This window comes from Hyperolius riggenbachi, chromosome 12, assembly GCF_040937935.1.
Source record: "Hyperolius riggenbachi isolate aHypRig1 chromosome 12, aHypRig1.pri, whole genome shotgun sequence".
Taxonomy (NCBI): domain Eukaryota; kingdom Metazoa; phylum Chordata; class Amphibia; order Anura; family Hyperoliidae; genus Hyperolius; species Hyperolius riggenbachi.
Window position 1 is genome coordinate 143,663,102 of NC_090657.1, and position 15,513 is coordinate 143,678,614.

Below are 15,513 nucleotides of genomic sequence, written 5' to 3' on the forward strand. Positions count from 1 at the left end.
TTAATCGTCATGATTTTCCTGTATAAATCGTTGGTTGCTACTCTTCAGAGAAAATTAAAAGAGGAGTGAAACTTACAATTGATCCCCTTAAATACAGGATCTTCTAAAAAAATTAGCATATTGTGATAAAGTTCATTATTTTCTGTAATGTACTGATAAACATTAGACTTTCATATATTTTAGATTCAGATACACACAACTGAAGTAGTTCAAGCCTTTTATTGTTTTAATATTGATGATTTTGGCACACAGCTCATGAAAACCCAAATTTCCTATCTATAGGAAATTTGGGTTTTCATGAGCTGTATGCCAAAATCATCAATATTAAAACAATAAAAGGCTTGAACTACTTCAGTTGTGTGTATTTGAATCTAAAATATATGAAAGTCTAATGTTTATCAGTACATTACAGAAAATAATGAACTTTATCACAATATGCTATTTTTTTGAGAAGATCCTGTACACTTTCTAATAATTGGATTCACCTGTGTATATAGGTCAGGGGTCACTGAGCTTACCAAGCCAATCTGAGTTCCAATAATTAGTTCTAAAGGTTTTGGAATCAATAAAATGACAAATGCCCAAATTTATGCACCTGCCTAACCTTGTTCAAACAATTATTGCACACTGTAAGGGCTAGCAGAAGTACCGCCGCCGCGGTAAGCAACATGGCGGCGGTCTCTGCCTCTCAGCCGGCGGTTTCCACCGCACAGTCATTTCCCAGTACAACGCCTGTGCCGCAAGGCAGCAGGGATACCGCCGCTGCGGCCGGCAGCATGGCGGCGGCTCCCGCAACCCAGCCGGCAGACTTTAACACACATTCACATTCTAACATTGTGCAATGCCTCTCTGAGTCACCGAGGCTGAGGGTCACGCGCGCGCGCAATGGGACAGGACCTTTATGCAAGTAGAAGGGCAGCCAGCTGACCAGCCGGTCAGCTGACTCCAGCTGCCCTTCTGATTGGTTGGGGGAATGGGGTGGAGCTAAGGAGTGCTCCAAGTATATATAGACCCTGCCTGTCAGTTCATCCTTGTCTGCTGTCGTGAATACTTCGGTGTTAGCGCTCAGACCTTAGTCTAGTTCCCAGGTGTTGATCCCAAGGACTTCACACCTCAGTTTAGGATTGTATTTGATTATTTACCTGTGTTTTCACTCTGGCTATCCCTGACTACTCTTTGCTCTAATCGCTATTGTACTTTTGCCTATCTGATTCAAGTTGCCGACCCTGCCTGTTTACCGACTCTGAATCAGCCTTCTGTTTCTGTACTGCTGCCGCCTTTCCTGTTGCCGAACCTCTGCTTGTCTGACCTTTCTCCCTCCAGTGGAACGTCTCCCACTGGTGGGCTATCTCTGAGGCTTGCCTCTCTGAGACGCCTGCCCTTGCAGACTGTTACTGCCAGTGGCCGAGATTCCTCTTCTGGCCCTATAGAGGATCTCACACACGGGGTTACCATTCAGAGGTAACTACACCTCTGAGGAATCGCTGTGTGGTGGATATTTCCACGATCTTGTGAATATGGTGGGATATCTCTGAGGCTTGCCTCTCCGAGACGCCTGCCCTAGCAGACGATTACTGCCAGGTGCTGAGATCCCAATCATCACTTCGGCCGAGGATCTCACACATGGGGTTCCCATTCAGAGGTAACCACACCTCTGAGGAATCACCGTGTGGTGGATATTTCCACAGTCTTGTTTATTGTATATGTTGATTGTTATTCTTTCTGCTACAGTATTCAGAGGTTAGTTATGCTGGATACACACGGTGCGTTCGCGCACTCGATTTTCCCGTCGATTCCCGTCGATTCGTTTATTTCCAACATGTCCGATTTGGATTTCGATGGATCGTTAGGTCGATTCGGCATACTTTGCATGCGAATCGACCTAACGATCCATTGAAATCCAAATCGGACATGTTGGAAATAAATGAATCGACGGGAATCGACGGTAAAATCGAGTGCGCGAACGCACCGTGTGTATCCAGCATTACACTTGTATTATTAGTGATTCTGCAGATCATCAATAATCAGGTTACGTCTGTATTGTTGGTGATACTGCAGATCACCAGTAATCAGGTTCTCTCTGTTCACTGACACCAATTGTTACACACACTTTCTGTAAATCCAATAAACTTCATTTCACTTCTCAAATATGACTGTGTGTGTCTCCTATATGATATATTTAACTGACATTTTTTATTGCAACAACCAACGTTTTATACAGGAAAATCATGACGATTAACAAGGTTGCCCAGACGTTCGCATTACACTGTAGATTCCTGTCAGGTCGAATCTGACAGGAATCTATCTGATGTGTGACACACAGTAGGAATAGATTTCCAGTAGATTTCAGAATGAAATCTATTGAAAATCGATCGAAATGCAGTGTTGCACCATTCGATCCAATGCAACCCTATGGGCCATCGTTGTGCTGCCAGCAGCTGATCGACCCAGATTTTCCGACCGATTGAGCAAATCAATCAAAATCAGCTGGAAATCGATTGATCCACCGATTAATCATGCTTTCTGCTGCAACAATTTGTAGCTGATTCGATCAGAACAGTCGAATTGCCGTCGATCGCTGAAATCGGCCAGTGTATGGGCCCCTTTAGCGATAAGATATATATTCTCTGTACAGCGCTGCGGAAAATGTTGGTGCTATATAAATACTAAATAATAATAATAACAGATTGGGGCTTAAAGGGATACTGTAGGGGGGTCGGTAGAAAATGAGTTGAAGTTACCCGGGGCTTCTAATGGTCCCCCACAGACATGCTGTGCCCGCGCAGCCACTCCCCAATGCTCCAGCCCCGCCTCTGGTTCACTTCTGGAATTTCAGACTTTAAAGTCTGAAAACCCCTGCGCCAGTGTTGCCGTGTCCTCACTCCCGCTGATGGCACTAGGAGCGTACTGCGCAGGCCCAGTATGGTCTGTGCCTGCGCAGTACGCTCCTGGTGACATCAGGGGAAGCGAGGACACGGCAACGCAGGCGCAGGGGTTTTCAGACTTTAAAGTCTGAAATTCCAGAAGTGAACCGGAGGCGGGGCCGGAGCATTGGTAAGTGGCTGCGCGGGCACAGCATGTCTGTGGGGGACCATTAGAAGCCCCGGGTAACTTCAACTCATTTTCCCCCGACTCCCCTACAGTATCCCTTTAACTAGTGTCCATGGATTCACTTTTCATAAACCTATGAAGACAAAGATATGGGATATGCCACTGCTGACTTTTCTTTAGCAGCTGCTAGCCTGGATGGTGTCCCTATGCTATGCTATGCTTTCACAAGTTTAGCAACCTGTTAGGGAAAAATAAGAAATGCAGGTGCCCTATTTATATCATTACAGGCCCACTTTACTGTCAGACATGCAGCTACACAATGTTCTGTCATCTGATGTAGCTACCGGGTGGAAGGCTTGGGCTGGTACTGCAGTGGATCTTTTCTCAGCCAGGTATTCCTCCCATGTGAAGTTATCTGGAGCTGGGTAATCTGCAAGGCAACAGATGAACAGAATTATCACAGGCCACAACATAGCATGCCTGATGAAGTGACCTGAGATGCCATTTGCAATTGTAATCTATATATACGTAGGCCAATGGGCTTATCACAAAACTTATTCCATGCATTATCTCACCTTACTTATTTACTCACAATTTATTCTCCTCGTCAGGTTTATCTTTTGTTTCATCGCTCCTTATCTGTTTATCCCATGATTTATCTATCCTTATCTGTTTATCTCATACCTGTTAAGGTGTGTACACATCTAACAAGGGTTTGTGGAAGAGATGCTGTCCGCAAACGAGCGCCTCATGCTTGTGCAGTAGCACGGAGCCACCCAGGCTCTGCTTTTTTCACCCCGCAGAGCAGCTCCATGCTACTGCACAGGCATGAGCTGTCCTAGGCCTGTGCAGTGCTGCAAAGCTCATTCACATATGCACCCCAGCAAAATGCGGTGGTCTGGAGGAGGACAGCGGAAGCCTTTGGAGGATCCAGAGGCTTCCCTCTACCGAGGTAAGTATCTGATTTTTCTCTATTTTAAACTTACAATTTTGCTTTAAGGTGCCTATACACACACAATCACTGTCACCTGCAAGGACAGGTTGGGACTGGGTTCTATACTGACGCGATGCTAATCTACAGGCTAGTGGCAGGTTCTGTTGGAGCATGAAGGAGCAGGAGGGGTAAGAAGGAGTACAGTGGGCTGGCCGTTGCTTGGATAAGGGGATGCCGCTCTTCAGGTCTCTTGGCCCTGACTGGAGGCCTTGGCCCGAGAACCCTTTAGGCTGCTTTCACAGAGGGATGTTACAGGTGCACGTTAGTGCAGCCTGTAACGCTCCCCCAACGCACAGCAATGTAACACAAGTGGGCTGTTCGGCCACAGTGCCCACGTTGCGTTACATGTAACGCTGCACGTTGTAGTGAAAGTGCAGCATGCTGTTAGACTGTTTGCACATGCTCAGTGGGGGGCGGAGAGGAGGCGGGGAGATGCCGCTACAGTAGCCGCGCACATGGCTACTTAATATGCACTGCACTGGCGGCCGCTGATTGGCCGGCAGGACCACGTGATGCGGAGTGTCTCGCTCCACATCACGTGGTGCCACGGCCAATCATCGCCACTCTAGGAGACCTTATGCGGATAGAGCCGTCTAACGCGGCTTACTCTAACGTCCTCTCCCGCACCACCATACGTTGCGTTAGGGGCACGTTATGCGACCATAACGTCCCCTAAAACGCAACGTCTTAGTGTGTAAGTAGCCTTAGGCCTCAATTCACAGAGCATTATCAAACGTTTATCAAACACTTTATCAAACGTTTGATAATTTACCTCATGGGTAAAATCTCACTAAGGTGTTATAAATTTGTTGAACGTTTTATCGGTAAAACATTCGACAAATATATAACACCTTAGTGAATTCAAAATTAGATTTTACCCATGAGGTAATTTATCAAACGTTTATCAAACGTTTGATAAAGTGTTTGATAAAACTCCGTGAATTGAGGCCTTAGTCTGTGTGCTAGGTGAGATAATTCAAGGAAAAGGCTTTGTGAATCAACCCCACAGTATGATGCTAAATTAATAAGTGTAATCCAACATAACTCATTAGAGTTGAGCAGAAAATTATGTTAACAGGGAAATTACTACTGACCAAGGAAGGGGAAGAAATATAGCTGATCAAGACCTCTAGATCCCCATTAACTAACCAGGTGGCAGCTAGTTCATTGTAGTTAGTTACCTTGATTGCCAATATTTTTTTCCCTTCCTGGGTTACAGGAAATTAGCTAATTAGGAGAATGTTTGGCATAAATCTTGGTCTGTGTTTTAACCACTTAAACTCACAGGGTTGTAATTTTTTTGCATCTGAACATCTTTCGCCTCCCATTCATTTGCCAATAACTTTATCACTACTCATCACAATGAATTGATCTATATCTTGTTTTTCCGCCACCAATTAGGCTTTCTTTGGGTGATACATTTTGCTAAGAATTAATTTGTTCTAAATCCATTTTAACAGCAATATTACGAAAGAAATGGAAAAAAATCATTATTTCTCAGTTTTTGGCCATCATAGTTTGAAATGAATACATGTTACCATAATTAAAACCCATGTATTTTATTTTCCTATTTGTCCCGCTTATAACACCATTTCAATTATGTCCCTATCACAATGTATGGCGCCGATATTTTATTTGGAAATAAAGGTGCATTCTTTCAATTTGCGTCCATCACTATTTAAAAGCCCATAATTAAAAAAAATATATTGATATACTCCTTTGACATGCATATTTAAAAAGTTCAGACCCTTAGTTAACTATTTATGTGTTTGTTTGTTTTTTAATTGCAATTTTTTTTATTACAAAAATTATTTGGGTAATTTTTGGAGTGGGGAAGTAAACAGCTAATTTTTAAATGTAATTGAATGTATTTATTTATTAAAAAACATATGTGTGTGTAGTTTACTATTTGGCCACAAGATGGCCACAGTAAAGAAAAAAGTCCTGGAAGCGTACGTTGATGCTTCCAGGAACTAGAATGAAGACGGGAACTTTGCAGAAAGACCGCGGTTTTTGTTAAGAGACCGTCGTTTTTTCTGCGGGGAACTTAGATCAGTAAATGGGAATTATTTTCCCATTCACTGATCGGGGGGCTAACGGCGGGCGCGGGAGCACGCACCGCACACTACAAACAGTGCAGCCTATCTGGACGCTTAAGCGGCTAAAGTGGTCTGAATGTCAGCATTTCTACTTTGCTCTAAAAGATTCCTTACAGCTTTAAAGGTACTATCCTAGAAAAAAAATTGTAGAAGAACATCACTGAAATGGGTAAACAAAACACTTTGTCCTGCTATTCAGCTTCAAATCCCCATCCAAATGGGAGATAACAGTATCTTTGTTTACATTCCTGTATTGATACATTTGTGTGTAAAAAGTAAAAAAACACTCTCTGAGAAGCGCTCTCTGCTTCAGACACACACACAGTTCGGAACAGCTCATTAGAAGATTTTAACATATAATAAAAAGCAGTTGGAATAAAATGCAATGGCATCTTCCAGGGCAAGATAAACTACAATTTAGAAACTTGTAATTTGTAGACAGACAATATTACTTCTACACAAAAGCAAAAATAATAACTGTATGATTAATAAAAACTAGGTGTGAGAAAACGCGGAAAAGCCGCCGCCAATACTCAGAGTGAGGCGGCTGATTCTGCATTAGACATGGCAGTTGGGGCGCAGTTGGAGTGCGGAGAAACCGCCGCATGCTCTAACTACGGGGCAGCGGATTCCGCGTCCAATGCGGCTAGTTGCTCGCATAGGCCTGCTTCTCTCAGAAAGGCGGAATGCGGAGGAAACGCCGCACGCTCAGACAGCGTGGCGGCGGATTCCGCATCCAATACAGTAGCAACATTACAACACATGACTGGTGTGGCTGGGACTGATAGTCCACACTGGTTTAGGAGGACGCGCGCGCAGAGAGGCAGGGCCTTTATGGCAGTCAGAGGAGGGTCAGCTGACCAGGCCGGTCAGCTGACAATTGCAGCAACTTTCATTGGTCCAGCACTTAGGGGAGGCGCTGGAGAGCGCTGGTGTATATATACTGGGTACTGGTCATTTCTCTGGCATCTGCTGTTGCGATCACTACGTGGTAGCACTCAGACCTTGTCAGTATCTGTGTTTATTAGTCAGTTTCCAAAGGTGTTGATGATCACGGAACTCACACCTTAGCCTAGGAATTCTGTTACTATCTGTATTGTTATCTAGACTAGTTTCCAAGGTGTTGACGGCCACGGATCTCACACCTTAGTCTAGGAATTCTGTACCATCTGTATTATTTGTATTATCTAGTTCAGGGGTGCCCACACTTTTTCGGCTCGCGAGCTACTTTAAAATTTGCCGAGGCCAGGAGATCTACCAACGTCCCAAATGCTAAGCACACCCCCCCCCCCCCCCCCCGACGTAGGTTAGCCAGATGTATGTGCCTGCAGCATAGGTTACGTGCCCTCAGTGTAGGTTAGCCAGGTATATGGGCCCTCAGTATAGGTTAGCCAGGTATATGGGCCCTCAGTATAGGTTAGCCAGGTATATGGGCCCTCAGTATAGGTTAGCCAGGCATATGGGCCCCCAGTGTAGGTTAGCCAGGCATATGGGCCCCCAGTGTAGGTTAGCCAGGCATATGGGCCCCAGTGTAGGTTAGCCAGGCATATGGGCCCCCAGTGTAGGTTAGCCAGGCATATGGGCCCCCAGTGTAGGTTAGCCTGGCATTTGGGCCCCCCAGTGTAGCTTAGCCAGGTATAGGGCCCCCCAGTGTGGCTTAGCCAGGTATAGGGCCCCCCAGTGTAGCTTAGCCAGGTATAGGGGCCCTCAGTGTAGCTTAGCCATGTATATGGGCCCCTAGTGTAGGTTAGCCAGGTATAGGGGCCCTCAGTGTAGCTTAGCCAAGTATAGGAGCCCTCAGTGTAGCTTAGCCAGGTATAGGGGCCCTCAGTGTAGCTTAGCCAGGTATAGGGGCCCTCAGTGTAGCTTAGCCAGGTATAGGGGCCCTCAGTGTAGCTTAGCCAGGTATAGGGGCCCTCAGTGTAGCTTAGCCAGGTATAGGGGCCCTCAGTGTAGCTTAGCCAGGTATAGGAGCCCTCAGTGTAGCTTAGCCAGGTATATGGGCCCTCAGTGTAGCTTAGCCAGGTATAGGAGCCCTCAGTGTAGCTTAGCCAGGTATATGGGCCCTCAGTGTAGCTGAGCCAGGTATAGGAGCCCTCAGTGTAGCTTAGCCAGGTATTGGTGCCCCCAGTGTAGCTTAGCCAGGTATTGGTGCCCCCAGTGTAGCTTAGCCAGGTATTGGTGCCCTCAGTGTAGCTTAGCCAGGTATTGGTGCCCTCAGTGTAGCTTAGCCAGGTATAGGTGTCCCCAGTATAGCTTAGTCAGGTATTGGTACCCTCAGTGTAGCGTAGCCAGGTATTGGTACCCCCAGTGTAGGTTAGCCAGGTATTGGTGCCCCCAGTGGAGCTTAGCCAAGTATAGGGGCCCTCAGTGTAGCTTAGCCAGGTATTGGTGCCCCCAGTGTAGCTTAGCCAAGTATAGGAGCCCCCAGTGTAGCTTAGCCAGGTCTATGTACCTGCAGCGTTGGCCAGGGTCCTCTGGACTCCTGGGACCTCCGGCAGGCAGTCCGCTGGCCAATAAGAATGTCGTCGGGGAGAAGATGGCAAGACGCGGCGAGGAGAGAGGGAGGAGAGAGGTGGCGCAGCCGCTACGTCATGGCTGGGGGCGGCGCCGGGCATGTTACAAGCACGCACGTTGCAGGCTGCCCGGCGCCGCCCCCAGCCATGACGTGGCGGCCGCGCCGCCTCTCTCCTCCCTCTCTGCTCGCCGCGTCTTCTCCCCTGCATTCTTATTGGCCGGCAGCTAAACATGCTGCTGGCCGCAAAATTTAATGAGACGCGGCCAAGAGGCCGCGATCTACCAAGTAGGCGGTCGCGATCTACCGGTAGATCGCGATCGACCTATTGGGCAGCCCTGATCTAGTTAGTCCCGGAGTGTGAGAATCTTGGAGCTCACACTCGAGCTTAGACATTGTTGATTATCTGTTATGACTTTCTGCATTCCTGACCATTCTCCTGATCTCTGATTTTGTACCTTGTATTTCTGATTCTCTGTTGCCGATACCTGGCTAGTCTCTGGATTCTGTATCTGCCTACTGTCTCTGTACTTTATGTGTTCGTGTGTTTACGACCTGGCTTGTCCGACCTCGAGAACTATCTCCCCTGTTAGGAGATAGTTCACAGATCTGTCAGTGACACTCCTCCACTGGTGTCACTCACGTTCTGTCCTTCCCACTGTCTCAGCCTGGCTCCGCCCCTTGGGGAGCAGCAGGCTTGTGGAAGGAAGCTAACCCGTCACAGTAGATCCTACTGTCTTGCTCCCATTCCCTGGGTGCTTTCCTCAAAGAATTACTGTTGCACCAAACACTCTCATCTCAGGTGTCCAGAGGTTAGTAGATATATCTGATTATCGGTGATACTGCAGATCATCAATAATCGGGTATATTCTGCATTCTCGGTGATACTGCAGATCACCGATAATCAGACCCTCTCTGTGTTACACCGATCGTTACACTAGGAAAACATTTTTATTGAATGTTATGTCAGAGTATTAGACCACTTTAAGCTAGAGTCTACATTACCCTGAGGAGGGGTCAGAGGTTTCCCGTGTTCCTGACACCAGCCCACTGGATGGACATAGGGGCTGCTGGGGTCACACCTAGGAGGAAAGGTTCATATTGAGATCAAGAAATAATCTTATTACATTCCTAAGGGACATGTATAGTCCTTTGCAGTTATACACGTCTAAAGGTGGCCTCACACCAGACAATTTTTTAAATATCTGTTCAATTCAAGAATTGCAATCATTTTTTCTGCCTGTTTGTAACATTTCAAAAATCTTACCACTGCACCACACACATATGTCCAATTTTTCCTCAATTATGATAAAAATGGTTGGAAACTCTGAAAAAATTGCTTGGGTGTATATATTAATACATTGACAATCTGCCACACACCATTAAATTGTCATAAAATTTGACCAGAAAAATCCACCAGTCCCGATACACTTTTATCAAATAAAAATAGGAAATTCGATTGGATTTCTTGCTTGAATAAAAAAAAGTTTTAGTTTTTCGGGAAATCCGATCGAATTGCCGTAAAATCGGATCATTTTATTGTATCGTGTCTGGCCACCTTTATACTTACAAAGACTACCAGTTCAAACCAGCAGGTGATGCCCTAAACAAATATCTAAATTTTCAAAAATGAAAAAAAAAATGTAAGCATATTTTTGTAGTTGTATCTTTAATTCTGCTTAAAGAGAACCCGAGGTGGGTTTTACAAATCCTAATTGCATACAGAGGCTGGGTCTGCCTCTAATGCCCAGCCTCTGTTGCTATATTATCTCACCCCAGGCCCCCCAAAGTAAACCGCCGTGCTAGCGACACACAGCGTGTCACCAGCAGGCTGTTTACATGTACACTGTCATTCTTGTGGCTCTCCCACCTTCTCTATGTCGTCGCTCCTTGCCCGCGTCCCTTCCTTCCCCGCTGATTGGAGAAAAGGGATGCAGGCAGGGAGTAGCGAAATAGAGAAGTCGGGAGAGCGGCGAGAATGACAGTGTACATGTAAACAGCATGCTGGTGACACGCTGAGTGTCGCTAGCATGGCAGTGCTTTGGGGGACATAGCAGAGCGCAGGGGGGGGCCTGGGGGGGGGGGAGATAATATAGCAACAGAGGCTGGGCATTATATGCAGACCCAGCCTCTGTATGCAATTAGGATTTGTAAAACCCACCTCGGGTTCTCTTTAAGACTGGTCCAGAAGCTTCCCAGTTCCTCTTCAAGCCTTCCAACCCAGAACTGGAACCCTCTTCTTCTTGTGGCCACGCTCTCAGCCTTGTACAAGCGCATCTGTACTGAGCATGCTCAAGTAATGTTTGCCCTTGCCACGTAGAATGAAGCCACTCATGCACTGCTTTTTCCCTTTCATGCACCAGTCCTCTGTTTTACTGGGCATGTGTGGAGCATTTCCAGTCTAGATACGCTTGTGCACAGTGGAAGCACATCCACAAGTAGCCTATTTGACAAGCTCTTTTTGAATAGGTTTAGAAGGACCCAGTGCTGGAGCATTGGGCTGTAAGGGGATCTGGGAAGCCTCTGGAATATCCAGAGACTTCACAGCACTGAGGCAAGTATGCAATGTTTTATTTTTTGTTAGCTTCAGGTACTCTTAAAGCTAATCACCTTTTATTCAAATGAAGAACTTAACTATGGTGATAGGCGGAAATAAGGCTATTTTTCTACAGAACAGGCTGCTAATCGAATTATAAATAGGCCTAACAGAGTTGTGATCTTATATTCTAAGTTCCTAATTCATCATAGTTTTCTAATGGGTATTTGTCAAGGAGCTCCGGGCGGGGGGGGGGGGGGGGGGGGGGGCGGGATATATTCCTGAAATACATACCAGTAATCATAGGTATCACCCCAGTTGTCAAAGTGTACCAGAAATCTGTCCTCTACAACATCAGTGATGCTGGCCACGCAAATGAGAGAAGGGTTCATCTTATCCACAGCCTCCAGCTTCATCCCCACCCGAAACAGCGATGGGGGAGCGCCCTGTAAAGTTACAATGTTATGAATGAGGCACAGCAACAGTAATTGCTGAAAAGGCTAAAAATGACTAAAAAGCTTCACATTTCATAAGTTACTTTTCCTCTGCTATCTGTGATCGTAAATGGATTGTGATGCGATTTCTCTATTTTACACCACAGTGGTTTCCTGTGTGTTTCGTCACAAATGTTGTGACGGGAGAGAATGCATTTGCAGCTTTCCAACGATTTGTTAACAAAATTAGGAAAATAAACCAGGGAAATCACATAGCATTGCATTTGGTATGTGATTTTCTTGCACTACTTTTCCATTTGAGGAATGAATTGCAATAGTGGAAACAGAGTACTGCAATTACCATTACAATCATGGTGCACTTGCAGAGCTGGATCAGCCACAAGGCAACTTAGGCAAATGCCTGGGGCTTGGTTGACACAGGCCTACCACCAAATCTTATCAAAAAAGCCAAAATGGCCATCAAGGGTGGCCCCAAAGTTGTTACTTGCCTAAAGGTACGTACACATGTCCTGATTTTCTGCCCAAATTATTATCCGACTTGTCGCTTGAATGACAAGTTGGACGTGTGTATGTGCTGTCGAGCAATTGATAACAGCCGGTTTGCCCGATCCGCTTTGTGGATTAATTGGACCAAGTCATTGTTGTTCAAACGACTGTCAGGTCCGTAGGTGTATACAAACGACTTCTGGTCATTTGTCCAACTAATAGGAGACAAGCGCGATATAAATGTTCTGTGTTTGTCTGTGTGTTTGTTAATCTAGTCATTTTTTCTATCCAGTCCATTGTCCATTATCAAGTTGTATAAACGACATGTAAATTAGGATATCAGTCGCTTTGTTGGTCAGTGTGTACAAGACATTTAAATGACTTGTTGTTTGCACTTCAAGTTGTTCAAACGACCAGTTTAAACAACAATCAGGCGTAAAGTTAGACGTGTGTACGCACTGTAAGGCCCCATTTCACCTTAAGGGGCCCATACACCTAATGATTTTTCGATCACAGTGATTTTTCGGCACACCGCTGACAGAACGATCAATTTCCGTCCGAAATCGATTGTTCCCGTCGATCCGTCCATGTGGAAGATTTCTCTCGATTGCCGGCGGGTCGGGAGTGCGACGATAGCGCCGTTCGAATGCCCGACGATCGACGCAATACAGCGGGTATACGTTACCTGTTCCGGCCGGTGCGAGTCCCCGCTATCACCGCTGTCTTCTTTCCGCGCTGGGTTCCGGACCGTTCCTGCAGCTACACAGAACTTCCTGTCCCGGCAGAAAGTTTAAACAGTAGAGAGCCCTCTACTGTTTAAACTTCCCCTGGACAGGAAGTTCAGTAGCTGCAGGAACGGTCCGGAACCCAGCGCGGAAAGAAGACAGCGGTGATAGCGGGGACTCGCGCCGGCCGGAACAGGTAATGTATGCGGGGGGCGGCAGCTCCACAGATTGTGATCGGTTTCAGGCTGAAATTGATTCACAATCTGTTTGCAGTAAAGGTGGCCATACGATCCCTATCTGATCAGATTTGATCAGAGAGGGATCTGTCTGTTGGTCGAATCTGATGGCAAATCGACCAGTGTATGGCCAGCTTTAATCCATCTCTGTGCCCTTGTAATCAGAGAATAGTCACTACACACGTGTATTTCCAAAATGGAATCAGGACACATGCAGTAGAAAAAAAAATGCTAGAGAAAAAACCTAAGTAAAGTTTGATGACGGCAGTCTTGGTACGGTAAAAAGAAAGGCCCATAGCTATGAGTACATTGAAACAAAGACCGGTTTATGATGATGCAAACTATACAGGCTGTATATTCTGTAACTGAAAGCACAGATGTCCTGTAGCAACAAGCTGTAAAAAATGTGTTCAGTTTAATTAAAGTAGCCATGAACTGTCATGTAATTATATAGATAATTGCACATTGTTCGATTATACAACCAGTAAATGGAAGACTCACAATTTTTGGGGTTACAAATAAATGTTTTGGGGCCACGTGGGCTTTGGTTGATCTCAGATAATGGGTCCAGCTAAAGTCTTCATCTTTGTATCCTGAAGTCAAAAAGCAAAAGGTGAGCACTCCAGTGAGTCAATCTATAGAATGATCAACAGAGAAGGCAGGAAATAGACCTTCCAATCTGCACACTGCAATGTTAAAGGACAACTGAAGACAAAGGAATATGGGGGCTGTCATATGTAAAGGAAACCTGAGGTGAGAGGGGATATGGAGGCGGCCATATTAATTTCCTTTCAAACAATACCAGTTGCCTAGCTGTGCTGCTGATCCTCTCCCTTTAATATTATTTAGCCGTAGACCAGGAATAAGCATGCAGATAGTAATGCGGTAGTAATTGTAGCTATGGATGTCAATGCAAGGAAAGCATCTAAGCCCCCTTTAAATGCAAGTATAGAGTTTGCCATAATGACTTCCTGAGGCAATGCATTCCACATCTTAATCACTCTTACTGTAAAGAACCCTTTCCTAAATAAATGGCTAAAACGTTTTTCCTGCATGCGCAGATCAGGTCCTCTAGTCCTTTGAGAAGGCCTAGGGACAAAAAGCTCATCTGCCAAGCTATTATATTGCCCTCTGATGTATTTATACATGTTAATTAGATCCCCTCTAAGGCGTCTTTTCTCTAGACTAAATAAACCCAGTTTATCTAACCTTTCTCGATAAGTGAGACCTTCCATCCCACGTATCAATTTTGTAGCTCGTCTCTGCACCTGCTCTAAAACTGCAATATCTTTTTTGTAATGTGGTGCCCAGAACTGAATTCCATATTCCAGATGTGGCCTTACTAGAGAGTTAAACGGGCAATATTATGCCAGCATCTCGAGTTTTTATTTCCCTTCTAATGCATCCCAAAATTTTGTTAGCTTTAGCTGCAGCAGCTTGGCACTGAGTACGATTATTTAACTTGTTGTCGATGAGTACTCCTAAGTCCTTCTCCAAGTTTGATGTCCCCGTGGCATCCTGTTCATCTTTCATGCATCAGTAGTATCTGAATCACACACCTGAAACAAGCATGTGGCCAATCAAGTGAAACTTAAAAAGGAACTCCAGTGAAAATAATGTAATAAAAAATTGCTTCATTTTTACAACAATTATGTATAAATGATTTACTCAGTGTTTGCCCATTGTAAAATCTTCCCTCTCCCTGATTTACATTCTGACATTTATCACATGGTGACATTTTTACTACTGGCAGATGATGTCAGTGGAAGGAGTAAGTAAATGGGCATTTTTTTTTTTAGTTTAGGTTCACTTTAATCACTTCACGGGCATGCACACGTGCATTTAGGCAGAATGAATGTTTATGAAACGTCCAATTTGCATGAAGTAGTGAAGTCAAATATCTGATATGCATGTTTGTTCAAGGTCTACGGCTAAAAATATTAGTGGCACAGGATTAGCAGGACAGCCAGGCACAGGGCAGCCATCAGGGGGGGGGGACACTGACACTGCAGTGAGGGGCCCAGAGCCTCTGGGGCCCCAGGGGCTCCCCACAAAGCGTTGGAAGGGCCACATGTGCAGGCTGCGGGCCTGTGGTTTACTAACCAGCACACCGCGTTCCAGCACATGGGGAGCAGATGAGTGAGCCAGCTACAGCAAATTTTCTATACTGGGGCACCACCTATATCTGGCTACAGGATGCCTATACTGGGCCATCACCTATACCTGGCTACCTATACTGGTGCGGGAACCACCTATACCTAGCTACCTATACTGGGGCACCACCTATACTTGGTTACCTTTACTGAGGGCTCCACCTATACCTGGCTACCTATACTGGTGCGGGAACCACCTATACCTAGCTACCTATACTGGGGCACCACCTATACTTGGTTACCTTTACTGAGAGCTCCACCTG

General features: G+C 45.6%; 1 protein-coding gene across 1 annotated transcript in view; it reads right to left on the minus strand.

Moving 5' to 3' along the window:
- L3MBTL1 (L3MBTL histone methyl-lysine binding protein 1) overlaps positions 1–15,513 on the minus strand; it is a 74,366-nt gene that overhangs the window by 19,298 nt on the left and 39,555 nt on the right. The window contains exons 11-14 of the mRNA XM_068264540.1: positions 13,599–13,690; positions 11,490–11,641; positions 9,665–9,741; positions 3,396–3,481 (exon numbers count right to left, since the gene is read on the minus strand). Coding sequence (XP_068120641.1) covers positions 3,396–3,481; positions 9,665–9,741; positions 11,490–11,641; positions 13,599–13,690 — 407 coding nt within the window. The remainder of the gene's footprint in view (positions 1–3,395; positions 3,482–9,664; positions 9,742–11,489; positions 11,642–13,598; positions 13,691–15,513) is intronic.